General features: G+C 43.5%; 1 protein-coding gene across 2 annotated transcripts in view; it reads left to right on the plus strand.

Annotated features, from left to right (window-relative positions):
• Nucleotides 1-23,744, plus strand: part of CABLES1 (Cdk5 and Abl enzyme substrate 1) — a 73,707-nt gene that overhangs the window by 13,454 nt on the left and 36,509 nt on the right. For both annotated transcript variants that reach the window (XM_063326704.1, XM_063326705.1), the window contains exon 2: nucleotides 23,473-23,544. In XM_063326704.1, the coding sequence (XP_063182774.1) occupies nucleotides 23,473-23,544 (72 nt within the window). The remainder of the gene's footprint in view (nucleotides 1-23,472; nucleotides 23,545-23,744) is intronic.

The raw sequence follows: 23,744 nt of genomic DNA on the forward strand, positions 1-23,744 counted from the left end.
AATGACATACCCAGCACGGTTTTACCCTTGCCCCATGCTGTTTTTAGACACGAACATGCAGCGTCTGAGGAAGTAGTGGTTTCTGTTTGTGAGGTCTGGGGAGGAGGGTTCGGTTGTTTAATTGAAAGAAAGAAAGAAAAAACCCAACACTTCTATACAAAGTTTAGCTAATTTCACTTTTAGTGGAAGCAATAAGGCAAAATTTCGCCTGTGACTTCTATGTAAGTAGCTACCAAAAGAGCCTTTGTGTTGGGTCCCACCCGAGATTTGCAAGGGGGAACCACGCCAGGGTTTTACACAGAGGTGGTGGGTTGAGCTCCTCCTCCGGCCCCACAGCTCCTCACATCCACCTCTGTGCTTCTCCCCTTGCCCAGCCAGCTGCAGGCAGCGTTTGGCAAGTCCATCTATGCACCTATCTGCCCCGACCCATCCAAGCACAAGGCCATTTCCCTCTCCCCTCCGCATTAGACAGACTCATTACTGTTCAAGTCTGAGGAGGCAAAGGATGACAGAAGCAAAACAATGCAGGTTTTGTATAATTTGGCTTTTTTTTGCTGTTGCAGGGGCCATGAGCCTTGTATAGTGGCATTTAATGTCAAACTTTCTCCTCTGCAGAGACCTGCGGGGAGGAGGGAAGATGCTGCGGGTGCTCGGGCGGTCGGAGAGACAGCAGCAGAAGTGTGGTTTTGGGTTTTTTGCTGTATGGATTCTCTGTAAGGTACTACTGCTTCTAGGGGAAAAATAAAGGCATATAAATCTTCCGTTTTCCAAACACCAGTTAGCAGATCCTGCCCGATAGAGGAAATCTTCCCAGTTCTCCTTGTAGCTCTGTCACAGGTAACTGCCTGCCGCTCTGTTAGCGCTTGCATCTCCCATTTGACTTGTCGAACATGTACAGATGGTTTCCCGCTGACGGGATCGAGGATCTGAGCAAGTTTGAGCATCGGCTGCAAAAAACCCTTGGTGCGTTCCCTACCCCATGGCTTCCTTACACATTCTTGCTCCAGAAGGCTTTGCCGGGACACACGAATTCCTTGGCCATCCCTTCTCTTGGTGACACTGTTCTTGCAGCCTGTTGGAGCATGGGGGGTGGCTGGAGCCATCACTGTGAAGGCTTTAGATGTGCTTCACTTCAAACAATAGCTGTATGTCCACATTATATTTGTCTTTATTAGTACAAGCAAGGATGTTTATTCTGTATTAATAGCTGTATTTATTCTTTGTGAGGTGCAGGGATAAGTTTTTCCAGTTGCTAAAACACAGGGTTTTTTCCAGTCTGCAGCGATTCTATTCCCAACTTTGCTTTTCAGTTTTGGGGTTTTTTTTCTTAAAAACCTTCAAAGCATGGTATGCTTGTTGTGGTTAGGTGCAAAATTAGTTCAGATATAAAAAAACCCCAAAAAACAAGGGAAGGAATTGGGAAGGGGAAGTACTCAGTCCTAGGCCCTCTTTCTCTGTACCCCTTCTGGCTAATGTAAATACAGAGACATTTTAATATGCAAGGAAGTTCAAAAGGATGCTAAACGGTTTGTCTTCATGCATTGTAGTATTGTCGTCAGGATACTATTTTCTGGGTATTGTCATTTGGATACTGTTTTCTGTGTACTACGAACATACCCAGATACTACTTTTATATATCATTTAAAATCTTTAAGTTACCAAAAATATGCTACAGAAGTGTATGCTTCCTGAGCTCCTACTTAAAGCCAAAAGAAGGAGATGTGTATTTACAGATAATAAAATGTATTGTTTTGGGGAGGAATATTGTTTCTTTAACTGCCTGTCTGATATCCTCCTTGGAAAATTAAGTGTTTTTAGTAGCAGCTTTGTGGTCTATACCCTGTTTGCTTAATATCTGTCATAAAATGATGTAACTGCTACTGGCACAGGTAAAACTTGAGCTTGCGTTCACCTCCCTGGTAGGGTATTGTAAATGGGAAGCTGTTGTGTATACATAATCCCATTAGGCAATATTGTTGTTCAAAATCCTCTTTTTTTTCTCTTTCCCCTCTCACAACAAAGCTCCTAGGTCTGCGGTGAAGTGTTTTGTGACACATTTTTGAATGGGCCTTTTGCCCTGCTTTCAGTTCTTTAATGCAAGAAGCTTTACCAGGAAACAAGAATCTCTTTCTTCTCTGTCCGTGTTTATTCAGCTTGGGGCTGTGATGCTGAATATGCAGACAGACACACAAGTCAGATGATCTAAGATGTGTGATATATTTATAAGGTTAGACTTCTCACATGAAAATTTAAAATCTGTATCGGAGTTGTTACATCTGCATTTCTTGCCTTCTAAATATGTCTTAATTACTGTTTTAAAACATAGGTTTTTGTGTGTTTTCACACCCCCCAAGGCTGCTCTAAAGTAAATATTCTCTTGCGTTATATTTAATCGCATCTTTTGAGAGAGCCGATTAGTTTGAAACGAGTATTTCTAAATTAGCTTTTGTCATTGGAAAAGGGCTGTATAAAAATAGAGGCTGATCCCGCAAACACTTGGGGACACATTCAGGCTTGCTCTCCCAGGTAACTTGGCCGCCTTCGGCTTGTAAAGTCATTGCCTAACACAGTCAAAATGAGCAGTTTTGTAGTTTCATTTTAGCACGAGCCCCATCATCCGAGGCTTCCGCAGAAGTGCATCATTAGTCATGCAGTTAGTACCTTTGTTTAGAGTATTGACCTGCATGAGGTTTTGCAGGACTGGATCAAATTATCGGTATTAGTGACTTTTTTTCCAGTTATTAGTCTGATATATTTTAAAATCTTGGAGAGAATGAGCTTTCAGTGATCATCTTTGAGATGTTTCTGTAAATTAATGCATGTATTTAGTTCTTGTAATGTTAAAAGCTGAATGTAACTTACAGCAACCTGGGAGAGTACTGGGCACTGAGGCCTTTTTCAAGGCATTTCACACTTTATATTCTCCTTTATATGCTTAGTCTTTAAAGGAGATGTGATGAGCTGCTGTCAGAATTTTTTCCAGCTGGTTTTCTGTTTTTTGTTGTGTATCTGATGTTGCTTATAGAGCAAGGACTTCTTTGGCTGGAGGCACCTTTAGGTGATTTGGGGCAATTACAGGGATTACTGGCCCCAGAGCCGAGGCTGGCCAAAGCAAATGGGCTCACAAGTCCAACATTTTACTCCACAACCCAAAGTATCACCTTAAGCTGAATTAGCTGCTGATTTAAGCTGACACACAGGTCTGGCTCTGCTCTTTTACAACCCCACATTTAGGTTTTTCGGCTTTCAGAAATACATAGCTTTTTAGATTGAATGGAGTGGGAGAGCCAGATCCACTGCATCTGTTTTCAGAGACTCCAATTTCTTTTCTTTTCTTCCTGCATATGCAAGTGCCTTCAGCAGAACTCAGTAATCATGTTTGAAAGGTAGCATATGCATGCACGTCACACTCCTGGCTTGGGGAAACGGAGGAGCAAATAACAGATAGTGAGACACAGCTTAGCGGTTCTTAAGTTTTTTAGTAGCTGTTTTCAAGATTTTTAGCATGTTTTTTTCACGAGGGTTGGAAGCACTAGCAACATTTCTAAATCACATGATCTGATAAAGGATCCCATGTCTCCTCTCCATCTTTGTTGCGGAGGAACTTACTCCAATATCGCCAACTTCAAAGTTTTGCAATGCATGATAGAGACTTTTTAAAGTTCCTGGACTACTGGGATGAGGTGGAGATGCTCAGCCTAATCTCCTTGTATTCTGTCTTTTTGACAAAGTTACTAACTTTCAAGATCAAAAAAAAGCTTTAAAAAAATGCAGCCTTAAAGACTTACATACCAGAAGGCAAAAATAAGACTCTTTAAGGATTCACAGAAATTCATAAATTTTTAATTTGTTTTAGCTTTGTATTTGTTGTTTAAACAGATAATACAGAGTCACAGGTCTCTCGTGCCTTCTGCTTTCGGAGAATCAGTAGTGCATACTGGAGGCACCGTGTGCACATGTGGAGTCCTTGCATATCTTTTTTCAGGGAGATAGGGCTCCCTTAAAAATGCCAAATACCACCATGGAAGCAGTAACAACCGTCCCCATCACGACGTTGCTTTTAGGGTCTGCCTTGGAACTGCAGGTCATGGAAAGATGCAACTTCTGAGGCAGATGTGGGTACAGCGCAGATGGCACCTCGGTACCCAGGTGTCCCCCGGGAGTAGGACCGTCTGGTGAATTTCCTCTGCATTGACATCTCCCATAACAGGAGCCAGGGTAAGGTAGATGTGGAAGTGGAAAACCACCCGAAAGGCCCTGATGACCAGCAATGCGGTTCCTGAGTTTACAGGCGGAGGTGTAGAGAAATTCAAGGGGGAACCATGCATCCTTCTGATGGCTGAAGTTTGTTCTCACATCCTCACCCCTCCAGTGGTATTTGTGGGAAGGGTCCCCTTTGTCCTCTTCTCCCAGAAATTTGTGATACTGAACTCAGTCAGGAGGGATTAAAAACTTTAGGGATTTTATTTTTTTTTATTATTAGGGGTTTTTTTTTCTGCAAGGTGATTGCCTCTAGTTTCGAAAATGCCTTTGGCCTGTGGACGTGACCCGGTGGCACCCTTGCCTGTCTCAACAAAACCGGCTGCTCTGGGGCGTTCCAAATCCTTGGCAGGTTGTTAACCTGTCACGAGACGGGGTGTCATCTCCTGCTGGACTGAGATGTTCAAACCCAGCTCGGAGCTTTTCCAAAATTACCTGTTTTGCACAAATAGGGGTTTCGTAATGATGTTTTATGGTCACACTGAGGGCGGTGCCTGCAAGTAGCTCATCGCCGGCTCTTGCCGAAACTAGTCCCAACAGCAGCCACTCTCTTGGGTTACGCTGGCTGTGGGGCCGGCTGCTGCCCGTAATCCTGTCTTTGGGGTATGAAGCCAGCCGTGAAATGTCTAATTAAAATACCTGGGTCCAGATGACTTAATGATTTTTGACAATAACAGAATTACTGGCAATAATAAAGGTTACTTGAAAAACAAGACGTGGCACTGTGAAATTGTCGCAGCGCATAACGTTGGGATGGGACACAGCTGCCCTTTCTATTTGTGACCCTTATTTTTAAGAATTTCTCTCCAGTTGTTGTAGTCTGTCAATTGAAATAACATCACGTCTCCTTCTGAATATTCATGAAATTGGGCAATGCCACGGCCAGCTCCCCAGTCCCTGTGGAACTGGACGGGTTCAGTGGCTGTAGGAGCTCAGGAGGTTGGTATTACTGAGTTTCCTTTCAGTTTGTCGAGGTGTTTTTTTTTATGTATGTATGGTCTGTCAAATCATTTCCCTTTGCAGTCAGAGGTTAGAATGAGCATCTTCCAGAGATCAAGATAAATATTTTCAAAATGAAAGGCCTGGTTCTGTGAAAAGCTTAGTGGGCATTTAGTTACGCTCCGGTGGATTTCACTGGGCATCAAATGGGAATTAAAAATAAGAAATGCTGGGAGTGAAGGTCATCACTGTGCAGGACTCTGCAGCCCAGGGGAAGCTGCTCCTCCGGTGCTCCAGCTTCCCTGTAAACCTGGCAGGGATGGGGTGGGATATTTGCAAGAGTGAAGGAGGGTAGGGCTTTTTTGTCTTTCCAGGGCAGAGGAAAAGAAAGTATCTCCTGTTTTTACTGTATGTGTAAAGGGGAGAGCAAAGCTTTCAGAGGAAGTGCAAGGTTGGGAAGGGAAAGCAGCCATTGCCTTCTTCCTCCCGCTTTCCTCTTCACTTCCCCGTCCCGCCCCCGTTGCTGGGAGGATCTCCAAAATTCTACGGAGATTTGGGCTCAAGACTTACTTTGTAGTGAGATGCGAATCGGGAGACCGGTTGGACTCCCGATTGGTTAGGACTTCATGTAATTCTTCTGACGTTGGGGTTAATTGCAGAGCTCGAGGCGGCGTTCCCCAGGCCTGCCCTGGCAAGGCAGCCTGTTTGGGGTGTCAGCCTTTGTGTTGCCCCGGGAAACTGCAATTTCGTTGTCGTAAAAAAGCATCTCTTGACTGTTCTCATTTCAGAATAGGACAGATAAGTTGGCGTTCACCATTTCAGAGAGTTGGTGCTCCGAGTTGCTCAGAAAATTGCCATCCTTTAGCATGAAAAGTTGCGGTTTTTGGGGTGTGTGAAGCGATGCGCAGGCTGTCTGCCTGCAAATGAAACCAAGCAGGTTATTCAAATGCCCGTCAGGTTGGTCTCCTCACTCTTTTTTTCTAATGCTTGCGGCAAATAACCAGGAGAACTAAATTCGAAGCGACTCCTCATGAGAGAGGTAGGACAGCTCAGGAAATACGTGGTAATACGGGATGAATATGTTGTTTTAGTGATGCCTTGGTACAGCATCACACTGTGGCCAGAGGGGCAGGAGGAGAGACACCTCACTGCCTCTAAATGTTTGGACCACTTTGAAAAATGCTTCGAAATTCATTTTTTTTTCCCTTTTCTGTCCTCCACTGGCTTTCCTAACAGCAGTGGCAGAATACCTCCTGCTCCTCCTGTGGTTACAGCCTGGAAGTAGCTGCTGAGAGAGCTTCTAGAGAATAAAACTGAGGGGTAACAGGGGACAGAGAACAGCATGACCATGCTTTGTATGTTATCTGTAATGCCTAACACAGCTTCTTTAATAGAAGAGATTTCTTCTGCTCTGTCCTTGTGTTAGTGGGTCACAAGCCTACAAGCAAAAAAAAACGGGGTAAGTGAATATTAATGAAATCTGTCATTAATTATCACCAGAACAGCCTCTGGGAGAATTGGGTTGCATTTTCAGTGGATTTAAATATAACTTTGGTTATGCAATCCTGTTAAACATTGTTGCAGTATCTCACTGAGAGAGTTCATTATATTTGCTATATAAAGATTACGACTTTGGGGAGGGGGGATTAAAGTTTTAGTGGCGGTTGCCGTCTTTCTTGTGGTCACAACAGCGAACTGTTAAATGTGGAGAAGAGGGGGGAAGCTGTGGGTAAGCCAGATTTTCCGTCTGCCTGGAAACACAACCTTTAATACTGTTAAGCCAACCCCGAGGAAACTCTGTGAGCTTTTTTTTTTCGGGAAGCAAAATTCTTCAGAAAGGGGACATGTTCAAACAGTGGGAAACGTTTTTTTCAGAGTGTGAGTCTTTAAAATCATACATAGAGTTTTTTATATATATGTATTATAGAGATTTTTTTATATATATATATGTGTGTGTATATATATAATAAGAAAAAATAATTTCAAGGTGAAGCATTGGCTTCAGGCAAATCAAAATTTTTTGATTTTGCTGAGAATAGTGGCTAAATAGAGAATAGTGGTTTTTTGTAATTGAGTCAAAACCCTGCACCCAATGACTAGCAGTGCCTCTGCCCCCCAGTGTCATAGTCTGTGTAGCTGATTGCTGGAGCTGGTGGGCATTTTCAGCATGAAAATTTTGCCCTTAGAGCCACGTTGTGCATTTGTTTTGCTGCTATGAACCCAAGCATGTCCCTTTGGCCTGCTCGTTTCTGTGAGCAAAAGCCTGAGCTCGATGTAAGGGAAGTCAGGTCTGCCTTTGCTCGCAGCGTTGGTGCACCGGGGTATGGCAAAGGGGGTCGACGTTCAGATGCTGTTCTGCAACGTATTTTATTCACACCAAGCAGTGCCGGCTTCAACAAGTCATTTGCTGACCTCAGTTAAAGCAGTGTCTGCAGACTGATAGCTCTAATTGGGCACAAGGCACCGGGTGTATCTGTGATTAAAAAATAAGAAATGTCATGACTAGTTATTGTACAACTGGCTCGAAACCACTGTATAATGATGGTACATTTGCCATCAGATTAGGTCATGAAGCAGCTTTACTGCAGCTTGGAAAATTAGGATCAAAAATAGTCCTCTGATTAAAACTTGAGCTTTTTGAAAGCTCTTCAGAGAAGAAAGATGTGCAAATGCAGATGTATGGGAGAAATTAAGCATTCTGGATGTGCACCGTTCTTGAATTTAAAGAGAATAATTGACTGAACCACAGTGCTAGCTCATTTCTCACAGCCACCCTGTCTTAATAAAATTAAATGAAACATCAGAATGATCTGGGAATAAGTTGCCTAAAATGCAATCCATAGTGGGTCAATGTATTCACGCAGTGGATATAGTAGTTTCTGTGGATGTGCGGTTGTTCTGCATGTACCAGTGTCAGCCTGCAGTAGCAGTCGTCTCGGGTTAGATTTATGAAGTTTAAAAAAATAATTTCATAGACTTTCATAGACATTTATCAGCAGTAAAATAATTTCTCTTTGAAACAACATTTCCTTTCTGATATCATCGGTAATTGGTCTCCTCCTCCACCGCCCTTTGCTGCAGCAACGTGATTCCATCAACCACGGGGAATCCTATGAGTCCCTTGTGTCCTGCCAGACAGTTCTTTAAACACCAGGAGAAAAAAAAAAGAATGTTGGAACCGATAAAGAAAAATGATTAGGTTCTCATTTTGCTGCCGTTGTATTGCTTTCTTTCCTTTGCATCAAGCAGAAAAGCATCAACTGTGCTGGAGTTGTGCTGTCGGATACCTAACGGCTGAATCTGGTTAGTATTGGTCACAGGGCTATTTGGCCTCTGTATCTGTCAAGATTGAAGGAGTGCAGCCTAAACCTGATCCCTGTGACTGTTTTTGGTGCCCGCTAACTGGCTGAGTTTAAGGTGAGACCTGTAGCTGTGATGGAGAAAGGCTTGGGGGCAGGAGGGAGCTACAGCAGCAGCTGAGAGGGATGCAGGAACAGCAAGTCTGTTGCTGTGCTTTGAGGATTGTTTTGGGCTGATCCTGTTGAGGGCAGCAGGTCTTTTCCTCCCTCACAAAACCCAATAAAAGCTGATCACTAATCGGCCGTTTTTCACTTGTGTGCTTGTTAGCGGGATCGATTCCCGTACTTGGCCAACTGCAGGAGACCTGCTGCTGGCATGATGCAAGAGGCGGGTAGATGGCTGAAGCAACAAGGTGCCTTTTGGTCACAGCATAAACTTATTAGCATAAACGAGGCTGGTTTAAACCAATTATGAAACTGTAGTTTGCAGGAGGTCTACGCGGGGGCTGACCTTTACTTCATTTAATCTTATTTTGGTGTCAGGATGTTCCGTTGGCCTCTGAAGGTTAAGTTGTTCATGACGATGGTTTCTTTGGATATCAAGCCTCCAGCTGTGGGCTTTCTGCGTGTAAGGTGTCAGAGTTTGATAAGTCTTAACAGTGTTAACTTGTTAAAACCTCACACCCATCTTAGGCAGAATTCAGTACAGTGTGGGCTGGCGTCTGTTTAACTGATGTGTGTTTGCACCTGGCCTGAGCCCATTTTTGTATATTAAAAGTGGTGCTATGTTGAAGTAGGCGTTGCCTGTTGTCTGTGACATGGAGGTGATTTATGGTACTGATAAAGGGTCATGATCACGGTGAATCCGGTTGCCGCCTGCTCCCTCTGCAGCAGCTCCATTAGCCTGGACACCTGCAAGGCATTTGCTCTGTCTGGGAGAGGAGTGAGGAGCAGAGGATTACGGGAGAACATAAAATCAACTAAAGAGACAAACAAGCAGTGTCAAATACACTGTACCCCAAGCTCAAATATGACATACCCCAAGCTCAGGGGTGAGCATGAGCCTCCTGCCTGTTCAGAAAATTGCCATGGCCTCGGCTGGAAAGCAACAGAACGCTCCTGGCGATGAACACGGTCCCGGCCAGCCGGGGCAATCACATTCCCTTGCCTGTTTATCCGTGTTCCCAAGCTGAAAGGCTGGTAGGAAGTGCTTCCTGATCAGCATGATAAATGGAATTTTGCATGATAATTATGTTTACAGCAGGACAGATGTACTAATAACACATCCCCTAAAGACTTCAAATGAGCAATAAAAGAACCAAATCTCAGCTGAAAATGCTGGCAGCAGTAGTATTAATTGTGTAGGTTACAGCTGATAATGGTCTTGTTTCATTTGAATGAGGCAGTCAGCTATTAATGGGTTGCGCTCCCTCGTACCGAAACAGCAGACTGCGCAAAATTTGTCAGTCTGGATAATATAGTTACGTATTAGCAATGCATCCTAATGGACGTACTCCAGTGGCTAGGGAAGGGAAGAAGTGTTACAGTTAATTTCTAATGCTGTTTCATCTTTTATATCAAAATACTTGCTTGTGTGCCTTCAGGAAGAGAACTTATTTTTCTTATCTACAAATTGTTTGATGTAAGACAATGCCTGCAGTAAAAAAACAAGCTCTCTTTGTGGTTATTGAGGATTGAAATGGAGAATGACTAATTAGCTGTCTTGTTCCACTTATCTCTTCCACACTAGTGATATGAATGAAAATCTTACCCCTGTTTTTATGTGTATGAAAGATCCCACTGTTCTGCAAATCTGTTACAGAGAATGCATAAGTGTGCAAGTGCATAGAGATATACATATATGTGATATAGACGTGACCTGAAAACCTGTTAGAATAAGCTATTAAGCCTAATTTTTAAAATTTTAATTTTTAAAATAGCAATAAAATGAAATCCAAACCGGTGATCATACTAGGTATCGTGCCGGGTTTACAGTTAAATAAGGATCTTGTAGGTAACTAACCAAATGTAAAACCCTGCTGGTCCAAATTGAATTACTTTTTGTGACATCCTAATTCATTTGCATTCCCAAAGCGTGTCTCGTTTCATCTGCCGTAAGTTGAGCTGCAGATAGTCTCCCAGAGGAGCGCACTTCTACCAGTCCTAACCCACATCCTTGCTCTGGCTGATTAATCTGTAAATCCTTCAAATTTTCTCTCCCGTGCTGTTACATCAAAGCATCCCCGAGTAAAACATGTGAGCAGAATCTGGAAATGCGTTCCCTTAGCATGAGAAGTGTGTTTCATTAGGCAGTACTTTGGGGTGTTTTTATGGGGAAACAAGCAGTTGACTTTCTAAAGAGGGCAAGACATGTTCATCAGTTAGCAAAAGAGAGCTCATGGCCTGGAAAAACTGCCTGGAGATACTCCGTCAAAAATTGTCCTTGGTTCCTTGTAACCTTTCATCAACTTAATTCATTGCTAACGAGCTCCAAGTTCATTGCAATTCATTGCAGAGCTTTAAAATTGCCACGGAGTCAGATGACAAAGTGCCTTGTTTTACGTTATCAAGAAAAATCCCCTCATTGATGGAGGACTAGGCAGTAGTGCAACTCTGAAAAAAGTCTTGGGCCCCTTGTCTCTAAAGGGTGTTGGTGGAAGTGCAGCGATTTTGAGAAGAGGAAGGAAAGGGGAGAGCAGAAAAACAGAAAGTCTTTGTTAGCTTGCATCCGCATAGGTTTTATCCTTATGCCTGCTGCCCCTAGGGAAATGGTAATGTGATTGATTTGTTCCAGGCAGATAGGCAAAGCCTTAAATATCAAATATATCCATTTCTGCTTTGGCTTAGTGGTTTTTTTCTTCCTAAAACTGTCTAAGAAGTGCATGTATGTAAACAAAATGAAACACCAACAAGAAAAACCACCAAATAAATAAGGGTCTCAGCTAAAGAAGAGCTAAATAATTTTTTTTGCATCTATAGTCATGCCATTTGCCATCCAAAGGCCTGTTACTCTGCGTAAGGTTGTAGTTAGCATAGCTGCACTTGTAACCACAACACTACTCCTGACAGACCCTGGAAATCATTCAGACTAGGTCAGGGTACGACACCTCAGCTTTGGGAGGACCGGCCACTGCATCGGCTCAGGTTCCCGTTTTTCAGGTCTGGTGCCATGATTTGCTCCTGTGCTTCCCAAACGTTTGGAGACAGCCACCTTGAGCAGCCAGTTTTGACTGCTGAGAAGATTTGGAAATGTTGAGTGGTGTCTTACACCCTTCTGAATGCTTCGTTAGGAAAGCTTATGGCAATCCCTTTTCACAAGGGAGAGGTCCATCAACAAATGCGGGACTGTGGAAGCCATCCCTGCCTCTGCTGAGCCTTGGAAGCGGAGGAGGGAGATCTGCTAATACAATTCCCCTCATGACAATTTACTGTCATTTTTATACTTTTTGCTTGCACCTCCTATGTGTATAGGCCCCTCATCTGAAGTAATGTACAGGGTATATAAACTCACCACAGGCAGTGATGAGTGGACCACAGTTAACGTTTGTGTTAACAATTTGTTTGTGATGGGAAGAGCTGGGTAACTCAGATCCTCCAGACTTCCCATAAGGTTAGGGCGTGAACCCGTTCTCAGTTAATCATCTCTACCAGAAGATGGGTTGCAACTGTATTATTAACGATTGCTTTATCTATTTGTTTTCTTACACGCACTGTAGATTAGATCGGGTCAAGGGCTCAAGAGACATTTGAAGTGGGTTACTGGGACATTAGGGGTAGGTCAGCCAAACCCTTCCCTTTATTGCATAAAATGAATGCAACACATCTTTTGGGTGTGCTGGGGAGAGACTGAACATCTCGGGAATTACCACTGGAATTACTCGGCACAGCAATCAGTGCGCTTTAAGAGGGCTGCCTGCCCTTGCATCTACCTGAGCTGATGCCTCTGGTTCCTCTGGCACAGCGTGGTTGTACATGGGGAGTGAATACAGCACTGACATGGGTGAACCAAGGCAGGGGAGCTCGCCAAGTACCTAAATGTGAAATCTGGGTCTTGTGCCACCTTCTAATAATCCTGGTCTTAAAGCAGCCCTCTAAAATTGCACTTTGTTGTCCAGATTTGTCACTATGAGATGCTTTTTATTGCTCTGATAATATAAAATATCAGTGGAGCAGAGTGCTCTGGCAGCTTTCCTCACTTTTGGTGTGCTGATGAATCTGCTTTTAGAATAAAATAAAATACTTCCGTTGGAAAGGACCCGCGACAATTATCTAGTCCAACTGCCTGACCACTTCAGGGCTGACCAAAAGTTAGAGCATGTATTAATTTATTGGACTTTTTTTTTTTTTCTCCCCCCAAATTGGTTGAAAACTGATATCTCAGTATTGGGTATTTTCTGGCCAACCAACTAGTTGGGACACATAAAAAATCAGTCCGCTAATAATTAAGTAATTTACTAGGTAGGAGACTGCTCAGATTACCAGAATAAGCGTTATTTCTGTACATCTGATAACACAGCACTTCGACTGTATGTAGGGAATTTAAGAATATAAAAGGCCATAAATTTGGGACCCTGTCAGGTCTTCACATCCAGCTCTTTCTGGGGTGGTAGAGCAGCGCGTGTTCTTGGTGTCATTGGAAGAGGCTGCTTGTGGTAGAGAGTAGGGGGAGATGCTTTCTGAGCCTCCAGCCTCTGCTGATTATGGAGTGTGCTCTCTGGGAAGTATTGATCCTGGGAAAGGCAGTTCCCGTGGATGTAGGCTGCAGTTGCCAAGTCAATGAAAAGTTCATTAGGGTGACAGCGAGGTGCTCCCTGTTGTGAAAACAAGCAGGGAGGCTTCTTGGCAAGCTTCTCTAAATATTGGATGCTACTGTACCACTGTACAGTGGGCAAATGGTACAGCTACACAATCCGCTCTTACCAGTATTATGAGGATCCCCATAATACTTGCTCACTAGGAGTAGGAACAAGTTGAGGGTTCCCCGCAGAGATCCGACCTCTTAAATGTCACCCTCTAAACCATGTATGTATGTGTAAACTTTGTATGCGTACCTGTGGTAAGCTGTTTGGGTCATAGCTGGTCTTTCACTCTGTGGATCATACAAACTAAATGTTCTGAATGGAGTAAACTGGTTTCTGAAAACGTCGATATTTTTAATAGAGATCTGTACCAGGCGAGAGGAATCCCAGGCTGGGAATGTGCCAATTACAGTATGCCATGCTGAGCAAGCGACCTCAACAGGGAGAGAAGGAAATGATCTAATCCTCTGCTACCACCTATCAACCCAGCGCCCGGTCACGCTGGTAGGGATGGAGGGAAAGCGGAGGTAGTTTGCTTTTCCCAGAGCAATTACGCTGGTTGGTTCCAGGATCTATCCCTAGCGAGAACAGCAGGGAAGAACCGAGCTCTCTCTTCCCCAGGCCCAGAAGCTCGCAGGCATGTTGGAGCGGTTCTGCTGGACAGTAAGGATCTTCCTTTACACTAATAATGGATCTCATTGTACTGTTTTTGAAACACGTCTTCATTATTGCAAATACGTTTTTAAGTAAAGCGTAAGCAAATGCAGTATTTCAAGCAAAAATGTCTTTTTGTACTCAAACGTCTTTGGCATTAAAGCTGACTGTGCATGAACTAACAGGTAAGACGCCATTAATCCCTGTAATATTTAAAGTTTTGTAGTAATATTTATAATTATGGTACTGGCTTGTCTTGCGTTATCACAGCTATCACAAATATCCAAGAGTATACACAGTATTGGATATCTAAGCCATCCAATATTTGACTTCTCTGAACAACAGGTATTGGCTTGGGCCTTAGCAATGCATGGCCAGGGAAAGGAGGGCATTGGCTTCTGGGTATGTAATAGGATGGTGGGAAAAGTGCCTGAACCTGAGGGAATTTGTAGTAAATGTGCCCAGAACTAAATCCAAAGTATGCACCAGTAAACACTCTGATTGCCACCACCTGTGCCAGCGTTCTTATCTCATGCATGAAATGCTTCATGCTAGCTTTCACTTGTTTGGTTTGGTCTTTATGTCCCACTGACATAGGTGACTTTCATTTTTCTAGGATGTGTCTAGGATGCATATTTTATTTTCTTTTTAGCAATGAGATTTATTAATGCCTGTTTAGCTCTCCTCTAAGTCTAACATTAAGATGGGGCATTGCAGAATAAGTTTTCCCAGATAGCACGTGTGCATCTGGAGGCAAGACAGGGATATGAGGTAGTGCTGTAGGTAACCTAAGAAATACTGCAAAAGAAATGAAGGAAAACAAACAGGAAAAGGCAGCAGTTTTAATTGCATAGTTATGTATGCAGGCTAGAATTAAAGCCTTTTTTTTTTTCAGATGACTTAGTAGTACATGTATGTTTTTCCATGCGTTATGGTATATACTACATATAGCATTGACTTCCAAATGAGTGTCTTAGTTAATTCCAAAACTTTGGCTGCTCTGAAATACAATATTATGGGATTTGATACTTCAAAAACTGAGTTTGCAGTGTGGCTTACTCAAGTAGTGTGCTCAGTTTAAGTGTTGATTCTTCATTTCTTTTCTTAAGAATAGGTATCCTTAGGACGTAACCTTTAAGGAGCAATGTTGCTTGTGGACAGACCTAAATATTCATTGCTTTACAATGTAGAGTTTGTCAGGCAGAAACAATTGACGAAGAATTGGTTAGACTGATGTTGATCAGACAAAAGCTATTATGGTGTGGGTTTTACTGTAGAAAAAAGACATAGAGAATTTGTATGTTCTTTACAGTGCTATAGTATCTGCTTTGGCAAGCATCCTTGTTTTCATAACGACAGATGATTAATCTTGTTTCCTTCTTTGCTAGTTTTGAGTATCTTTAATTAAGCTGGTGCCCATTGATGTCTTACCATGATAACGTGTGTTAGGTTATGAGGTAATGGCTGTTCTGAAAAAATATAGCTGTGGCAGTGTTCAGACATATTCAAAATAAATCACTGTGCACAAGCCTTCTGAAAGCTATCACGTTGCTGCCGAGTCAGTAAAGTGAAGACAGTGAATCTGTAAATCATTGGTTACAGATAAGAGAGGATGTAGATTTTAGGCGCTTCAGGATCTGCGAGAGCTCTGCTGTCTTTAAATGAGTCTTACTGAATTGCAGCTGTAGCTCCTCATTGCGGCTTGGGTAGAGCCAGCAGTAGGAGGACTGGGTGCAGAGGCAGCTGCCTGCAGAGGGAAGATGGTAGGTTTCAAACAAGATCTGTCTTTGGTGAATTGGGAATCCAGCTGGGGAGGGTGAAAATGAAGGGGCCCCTAGAATCGAGAACACGTGGTGATTGCTCTTCCATTCTCCCTAGACTCAACCTTCTTTTCCTTCACTAGAGATTTCATATCAGTGCCTAGTGATGAATGCATTTCCTCCCAGAATGATGCCTTCTAGCAAGACTAATAATTAATATATCAAGTTGAATTGTGCAAGACGCTAAAAAAAACCCCCAAAACCAGTTCTACCATACCTTCTGTTTTTCTGCACACATGTATATACACATTCACACTATACAAATGCTTTGTCAGTAAACAGCTTGCTTCTCAGCAGTTCTAGCGTAAGTCCCCTGTCTCTTCGCAGTGCTGGTACTCCTGATTTTATATTTGATATAACCAAACCCAGGTGATCCCTCTGGGACATCGGGACAATGCCATGCTAGAATTTTATGGGCCATTTGAAGCAACATGTATGTAAAGCTACATAATAATTTGTGAACAGAACGTTATGTTGCATTGCCGCACCATGAACGGTCAGCAGGATACTTCAGTATTGTCAGGTTGATTTCCTTCATTCTTTCTTTCTTCTTTCTTTTTGTACTCTTTATTTGACATGAGTATGGTTTGCGCACACGCACACACACGCACACACACACAAAATCCTACCTCTGGGATGGTAACGTATTTATTTTTTATGCTGAGATGTTACGTGCAGACAGGTCAGCAGGCAGCAGTTTGAGTGCCGTGTATTTCAGAACTTCTGTCTTGGGTGTATCGTGGGAGGATGAGGCTTGGAGAAGGATTTGGATGGCAATAGGAGATACTCAGTGCAGGGGGACATCTGGTTTGGGAGGAATATGGCATGGAGGCAAGTTCATGTCATAGCTTTCCCCTTTTCCCCTTCTTTTCTGCCCATCTTCCTGCTTAAGCTGAAAAGTTGATGGAGGCCGAGGAGGCATTTGGCATGGCAGCATCCTCCTAATGATCGATAGCCTAAGGTTTGAAGGTCTCTCTCCTTGCAGTACGTATCCCAAGAGGAGCAGGTTGTTGGGGGTCCTGCGAGCTCAGGATTTCTGAGAAGGGAGACTTTCCCCCACAACCCTCTGCAGAAGACTGTGGTCTCGAACCATGTTTGTATCCTGCCTGCGTGTAGGTGACAGCTAAATGGAGGCCTCTTGCTATATTCTGTGTGTGTTTGGGCTGGGCCGCTGAATTAACAAAATAACCCATTTTTAGTCTGCGCCAGATGCTTTTAACTCCCGTTGTGGACAGCCTGGCCAATACACTTAGAAGTCCTAAATGGAGTTTGGTGTTCTTTGCAGACAACGGCTCTGCTGTGTAATTGTGATAGCACACAATTGAATACTGCTTTATATCAATTTGGGTAGCTCCTGGAAACTCTGTTTCCCTTAATAATTTTTAATAGTCTCAGGGTTTGTTTTTCCTGTGTTTTTCTTCCTGTGGTATTGGCAAAAGATAGGAAGAAGATGAGCTGGGACATAGGAATGCCTGTAAAAATTTCAGAGGGGAGGCGAGAGGTGACTCATTAGCAGGTCTTTCATCTGGGTTCATGCTGGGTCATGGCGTCAGGGGTCAGGAAGTGAATGGGAATTCGTACACAGCTGATGTCTTGTATAATATTTCAGTCGACTGTATTAATTGACAGCAGCTTAGCCTGGGAGCTTGGGCAGAGGTATTCAGCAGGCAGGCTGACGGGGAATCAGAGAGAAAATATAAATAGATAATGTATATATTATATATTACAAATATATACATACACACTTATATGTATTTATTTGTAATATATAATATATACATTTACTTTTAATCTTTCTGTTTCCATTCTAGCACTTAGAAGCCTCATCTTAGATCTTGTTGAATACTCTCCTTGTTTCCCTTGTACTGTTCAAGCCATTTTGGTGGTGGAGGGAACAATATGAAGCACAGTGAAGAAACAGCCCTAGGGTTGCTCTTCCCATAGAGGTCGGATCAAGGCGATGCTCTGCCTGGTTTGACTTATGGGAGCTGCTTGTCCGGAGCATGTTTTGGTAACTCCCCAGGGAGTGTTTGCAAAGGACTAGGTTGGCTTTTGGGCAGCAGTAGGTTGGCTTTTGGGCAAGAGCTCCTCTTTGCATCCAGACCTGGCACCTTTCAGAAGGGTGGATGGATGGCAGAGGTAAACACTCCACTTACAGCTCCAGGCAGGCCCTGGGATATCCTTACAGGTATCCCTGTACATTACGCAGGGATCCCTGAATGAGATTTCAGATCTCATTCCCCATTGCTGCAAGTTTTATAATGGCTTTCCTTCCATTCCCCTTGTGTACATGTCTAGGGTAGTCTTACTGCGCATGGGATACATCTTTTGTGAAGAAGGCACAGTGAAAATAAGGAATTCAACATTTTCATAGAATCATATAATGTGTTGGGTTGGAAAGGACCTTTAAAGGTCATCTAGTCCAACCCCCCTGCAGTAAGCACTTTTCCAAGTGCCAGGCAATTTGGTGCTTTTCTGATGCTCCTAAGCCCCACGGTATTAGAAACACGGTTGTGACTGGAAGGTGATAGCCCTGATGTTTCTGCCCCGTGGCTCTTCACAGAATCGTAAGGGTTGGAAGGGACCTTCGGAGATCATCTAGTCCAACCCCCCTGCCAGAGCAGGGTCACCTAGAGCAGATTGGACAGGAATGCAGCCAGGTGGGTTTTGAATATCTCCAGAGAATGATATGTTCTTGTTCATGCACATTCATTTTTCCTGGCCACCTGAAGGGAGAAGGTGACCCAGCGGGCATGCAGACTACCAACAGTCTTTAGCTGCTGAAACGTCTTTGCTCGCCCAAGTTCTCCCATCAGTGTTAATCCAGTCGGCAGATGTTCAGATGGTTAGCACTCGTGAGTCCTATCATCACTGCATCTCTGAAGGGTTTAGTTGTCCCAGGCAATGTGAAGCTTGTCCTGAGGGATGCTTTTCCTTCTGGGAGCCAGCGGCACCTGCGCTACTGGCTTCAGCATTGTAGGTTTGTAATCTTAACAGAAGCAGGGGGGATCTACACCCACAACTTTCACAAAAATTAGGCGTATTAAAAATGCAGCTTTTTCTTCCTGGTTTTGTAGCTGTGCTAGAAAGTAATTACACATGGATTTATTTTTCCTTATCTCTTGGATTATCATCGTCTTCCTTCCTTCCTTCCTGGATGAATTTATCCAGTGTTCTGATTGCAGCTCTGTTTTTTTAATCGCCTCCTGTCTATAGGGCTTAAGATTTTGTATGTTTAACATAATTGAGCTGAGTATCCTGCAGCAATTGACAGTGAAGATAACTTTCCACTGATTGATGGGTTGGTTACAGTGAATCTTTTTGCAGTTGACTTAACTTTGGTTATTTGCTGTTTTGGTTACAGGCTGCTTTATTTTATTTGTCTGCTTGCATCTTATTTCATTTTTGCAGCTGAACCACATATTAATGTGACTTTGGAGAGGAGAAATGGAAACAACATTTTATGTTTTAAGAAACTTCCACAGAGATTCAGACAGCTGGTCAAAGATAAATCCAGAATGCAAACAGGGTCATGAATGTCTTAAAGAATGGCCATTTAAAATACCACAGCATCAAATATCTCTTTAGTCTCTTTCTTTGGACAGGGTTTGGAATTTGATTGTAGGGTGTTGGTTATTTCTGGGCTCATGTAACAATTGCACAGAGAACAGGGAGGAAACAGGAAAAAAGAATTTTAGGTAGGTGTTTAAGGGAAAGTGGTATCTCATGATTTTAAAACAAACAAAAAATCCATAAGTTGCATGAGACTGTGTCCTGCAGGGGCTGATCATTAGAACTAGGAGGTCATCATCTTTCCAGAGCTAAACTGCTTTCTTCTGTGTCCATGGGTGTGTGGGGAGAGAGGGGTGAGTCTGGCATACTTAGGATGTGGTAGTTAAACTAGGAGTAATTCTTTTAAGGCTTTCCGTGAAGTAGGAGAAATTAACATTTTTACTGAAACATCTTTAATTTTGTTATTAAGGGCAATTGTATTTTAGTGTGTGAGCTGGCTGACATTTACTCTGCACAAGTTTTAAAGCATTTTATATTGAAAATGTGTCGGCCTAAAGACTTATCCCAAAGCCTGAATCCTGTATGAGTCAGACAGTGCTATTTTGTTTTAGTCTGAGTATAGGTACTCTTTGTTAACAATAGAAGTATTTTCCCCTAATTATTACTGAAACAGGACATTTTTTAATATGGAATAGGTATCAACACAGCTTTACACCAGAATGATGGTGATGTGTGATATAAACCAGTTTGGGTTATTTCAGTGCAAGTGTCTTCAACCAGCCGCTATAGCACATTAATCAATTTTTGAAAAATAGGCCTTTTAGAAGTTGTATAGACAAGCCCTGACTGCTTGCCTGCAGAAAGAAAGATGATAAATTAGTTTAAATATTAAACACCAGTTGAGGTGATTAATTTTTAATGAAGACAATGAAAAACTGGTTTTGCTTGTATTCCTTGGAACACCCTTTCAAAAGCTTTGCTTTTCCAAAATTGTTTTTTTTCCTATGTGTGTGGCACAGGATGTGACTTGGTTCACAGCGGGTGGGTTCATTAGTTGCCATTTCTGGTATAATATCCAGCTGTGGAAAGCTTATAAATATTGGTATTTAGGTCATCTTAATTAGGCCTCGAAATAAAGATTTAAGATAAAGTGGAATAATTGCACATACTTCATTGCGGCTGAGCTTCTTCAGTGAAGAGAAGGTGCGATTCCCGGGCAGCTTGAACTGATTTCAGCAGAGTTGTTGCAAATCCACCTCACCGGTGCTCCTGTGATTGTGCAGGGAGCTGAACCGGTTAAACCCAATGATTTTGGGGAGAGGTGAAAGATGTGGCAGTTCGCAGCGGGGTCGGGTGCTGGAGTCTGGGTGTCCTCGCTCTCACTGCTGCTGATGCCAGCACAGAGGGAGGGATTGGGCTGGGCAGCCCCCATTTATATCACTGGAGGCTTCTGAGTGACCCGTGCTTCTTCATTGCTGGTGATTTAGGGGAGGGGTTTCGTCTGCTTGCTTCCTTCCTTGATGAATTTATCCAGAGTCACGCTTATATTCGCACCAGTTGAGAGGGAGCTCAGGTATCAGTGCTCCTCTCCCAAGCTTGGGTGAGCAAAGAGCTTCCCCCCCTGCTTCTTTGTGAAGACTCACTTGCTGTGTTAGGTTCCCAAAACAGTGCAAAATCACTGCCAGCGAAAATCAGTGTGAAGTCTTTTGTGCCAAGAGGGGTGGCAGCGATTCCCATCCAGCCTGCGTTGCATTCAAGGTTAGCAAGAAAAAACCAGGAGGCAGCATCCCTGGCGCTGGGTTTAAGAAGCTGCGACCAGCAAGGGGATGCCAGAGGAATTTGAACAGTCTGCTGGCAACTGGATGGCCGGTGTTTAAAGCTGCCCTGGAGCTGATGAAGTGTACATGCGTGTAGTTCTGCCAGCCAATGCATCTGCCTTAATAACAGATGGAAACGTAGGACGTGCAATCTTCAGACCCATCTCTGCCAAGCCATTAGCAATGAGGTGTAGGGTGGTGGGTAACTTCGGCCAAGGAGAGGCTTGGGGGAGGTTGCGGTGGTGGCTCAAATGTGCATTGAGTGTTGTACAAGCACCTTACGGCATCTAACAGGCATCTAGGGGAAATCCTGTGTTACTAGTTTGATAAATTTAATACGAAGAAGGTGTCACGGTTGTACTGTTGTTTTGCTCTCTTGGACTAACAACACGCGAAATATGCTTTTGGTGTTGTAACACCACAAGATGGGAGGGTACCGTCATTTAAGTGTGTTATTAAGCTAATGACACATAAAGAGGTATTAAAAAGCAGCAGCTGTCATCTGCTATATCGGTGGTGCTGGTAGTTGAAACTTCCGACTTTTGCTTATGGACCAACGTAACTCAAAATGGAGGGGGAGCTCCTCCTGATCTGGATTTCTCCCTCTGAGAACATCTCTGTGTCCTCTGACTGTGGATGGAGCTGAGGGAGCGCCCATGGGCGCAGAAGGCAGATATTTGGTCTCTTCTTCCTTGGCCGCGCCAGCAAGTTCAGCACACCCTAAAACGCAGGCTTCTTTATTTTTTCTTAGCATTTTGAAGGTGTATCCTATCTCGTACCAGATCTTCTTAAATTCTAGTTTAGACAAAGCCTGAGGGGATTTAGGTTTACATATTTTCCTAAGAGGATTACGCTTCTCACTTAGTTGCTCTATAAATTGTTTGAGGTTTTTTTTATGATTTTCTAACTACACGAAAAGCCGCGTATGTATTCAAACTGTCCTGAAATGTGTTGTCTGGGGGTTAGCGATAGAAATCTGGTGTTTGGACTAGTGGTGAACTGAATCACTGAACCTCAGGGTTGTTTTGAACTGAAAAACATTTTGGTAATCAGATTTGCAGCGCGGCTGCAGGAACAGTTGTAGCAGCACAACTGGAGGGGCTAGCAAATTGCAAGAAGGATTAGAAACTGCTTACGCTGGCATCAGAGGAAACAATTTATTGTGAAAATACAGCCCAGGAATAAATTAATGAGCACCCTTCCAAGCGCGGGGGGGTGCTCATAACATACCGAGATTCTGTAAACTCTTTACTTGCAGATCAAGGGGGTAAGGCGGCTCAGTGGGAAGGATATTAAGGTAATTGGGGAAAAAATAGTGGTAGTCTGTGAGGACTTCTATCATTTAAGTTCAGACCATAGACCTCAGCAACAGCCCCAAGGAGCAATGGGTGCTGACATTCCCCGGGCTAGCCGCGTGCTGTGGCACAGCACCTTCGCTCAACTGGCTGTCGCAGCTGCTAAACACCCACCGACGGGGTCGTTCTGATGATTGCCAGCTTAGTTTTTCATTATGTGCCTGTGGGTGGGCTGTATCTTTCTTATATACTTATTTTTTGTATTTACAGTGCTTTTTGGAGGGCTGGGTGCAGCTCCTGGTTTTGTGCTGCCATTGGGGTGTTTGGAGGTTGTGCAGCAGCAGCTGCTGCGAAAACCAAGCCTGTGCTGGGGGTTCTTCCCTGCTCACTAGGACAATCAGAAAACTTGAAATGCTAAAGTTTCCTTACTTTATTTCACTGAAGGTGGAGGAGGGATCCGACTCAACCGTAGAAAACAGGTTTAAAACAGGAGTAAACTCATCTGGGCTGAGCTCCCTTTTAAACTGCTGGTTTGTACCCGGGGCTGCTGGCTCCGTCATCCTTCATCTCTCTTCAGTCACTCCTCAGAGGATTGATGAGATGGACATCACTGAGAAACGAGTGGCATTTATTTGATGAAAAGGGCAAGGGGCAGAGAGAAGTGTCCCCTGCAGCAGTGTGAAAGACGGGCAGTCTCTGTAGATCTACGTCTGCATTATTTTAGCAAAGAACTCTACTTGGAGCATCGCAAGCGCCACCACAGCAGATGTGGGGCTGGTGTTAGGTGAGTGTTAAACCCTTGAAGGAAGGAAAACCTGAAAGCACAAACCAAGGAGGAGCTGTTGGGAAGTTTCAGCTTGTGCTTTGCTATAGAAGCTTGTACCGAGTATGCTTTGCTTCTGGTTGGGATCAAATTGACTTAGTAAAATAAGCAGAACAGGACAAAATGGAGTAGTATCCAAAGTTACAGCTCAGTTAGTGAAAGGCACTTCGTGAGCTTTACTAAATAACATCTCTGAGGACTTTCTTGTGCCTTCTAACCCCCGGTGATCTTTTGTGTTCTGTTTTCTCTGCAGACGTCGTCTGATCTCTCAGCGATCTTCTCTGGAGACTCTGGAGGACATCGAGGAAAATGCCCCACTGCGGAGGTCATTTTATTTACTCTCTCTCTGGTTACTTGTCTGTACGGCATGTGCACGGACAGACTTGCTGTCCCTGCGCCTGTTGGAAAGTAGCTGGGTGTTCACCTTAAGATGTTCTTCACAGTGGGTAGAGTGAAACCTCACGCACCACTGCAAGGTGGTAGGTGACATGAACTACACGTTCCCTGGCTTTAGGTTCTTAAATA

The sequence above is a fragment of the Chroicocephalus ridibundus genome, chromosome 2 (assembly GCF_963924245.1).
Source record: "Chroicocephalus ridibundus chromosome 2, bChrRid1.1, whole genome shotgun sequence".
Classification (NCBI taxonomy): Eukaryota; Metazoa; Chordata; class Aves; order Charadriiformes; family Laridae; genus Chroicocephalus; species Chroicocephalus ridibundus.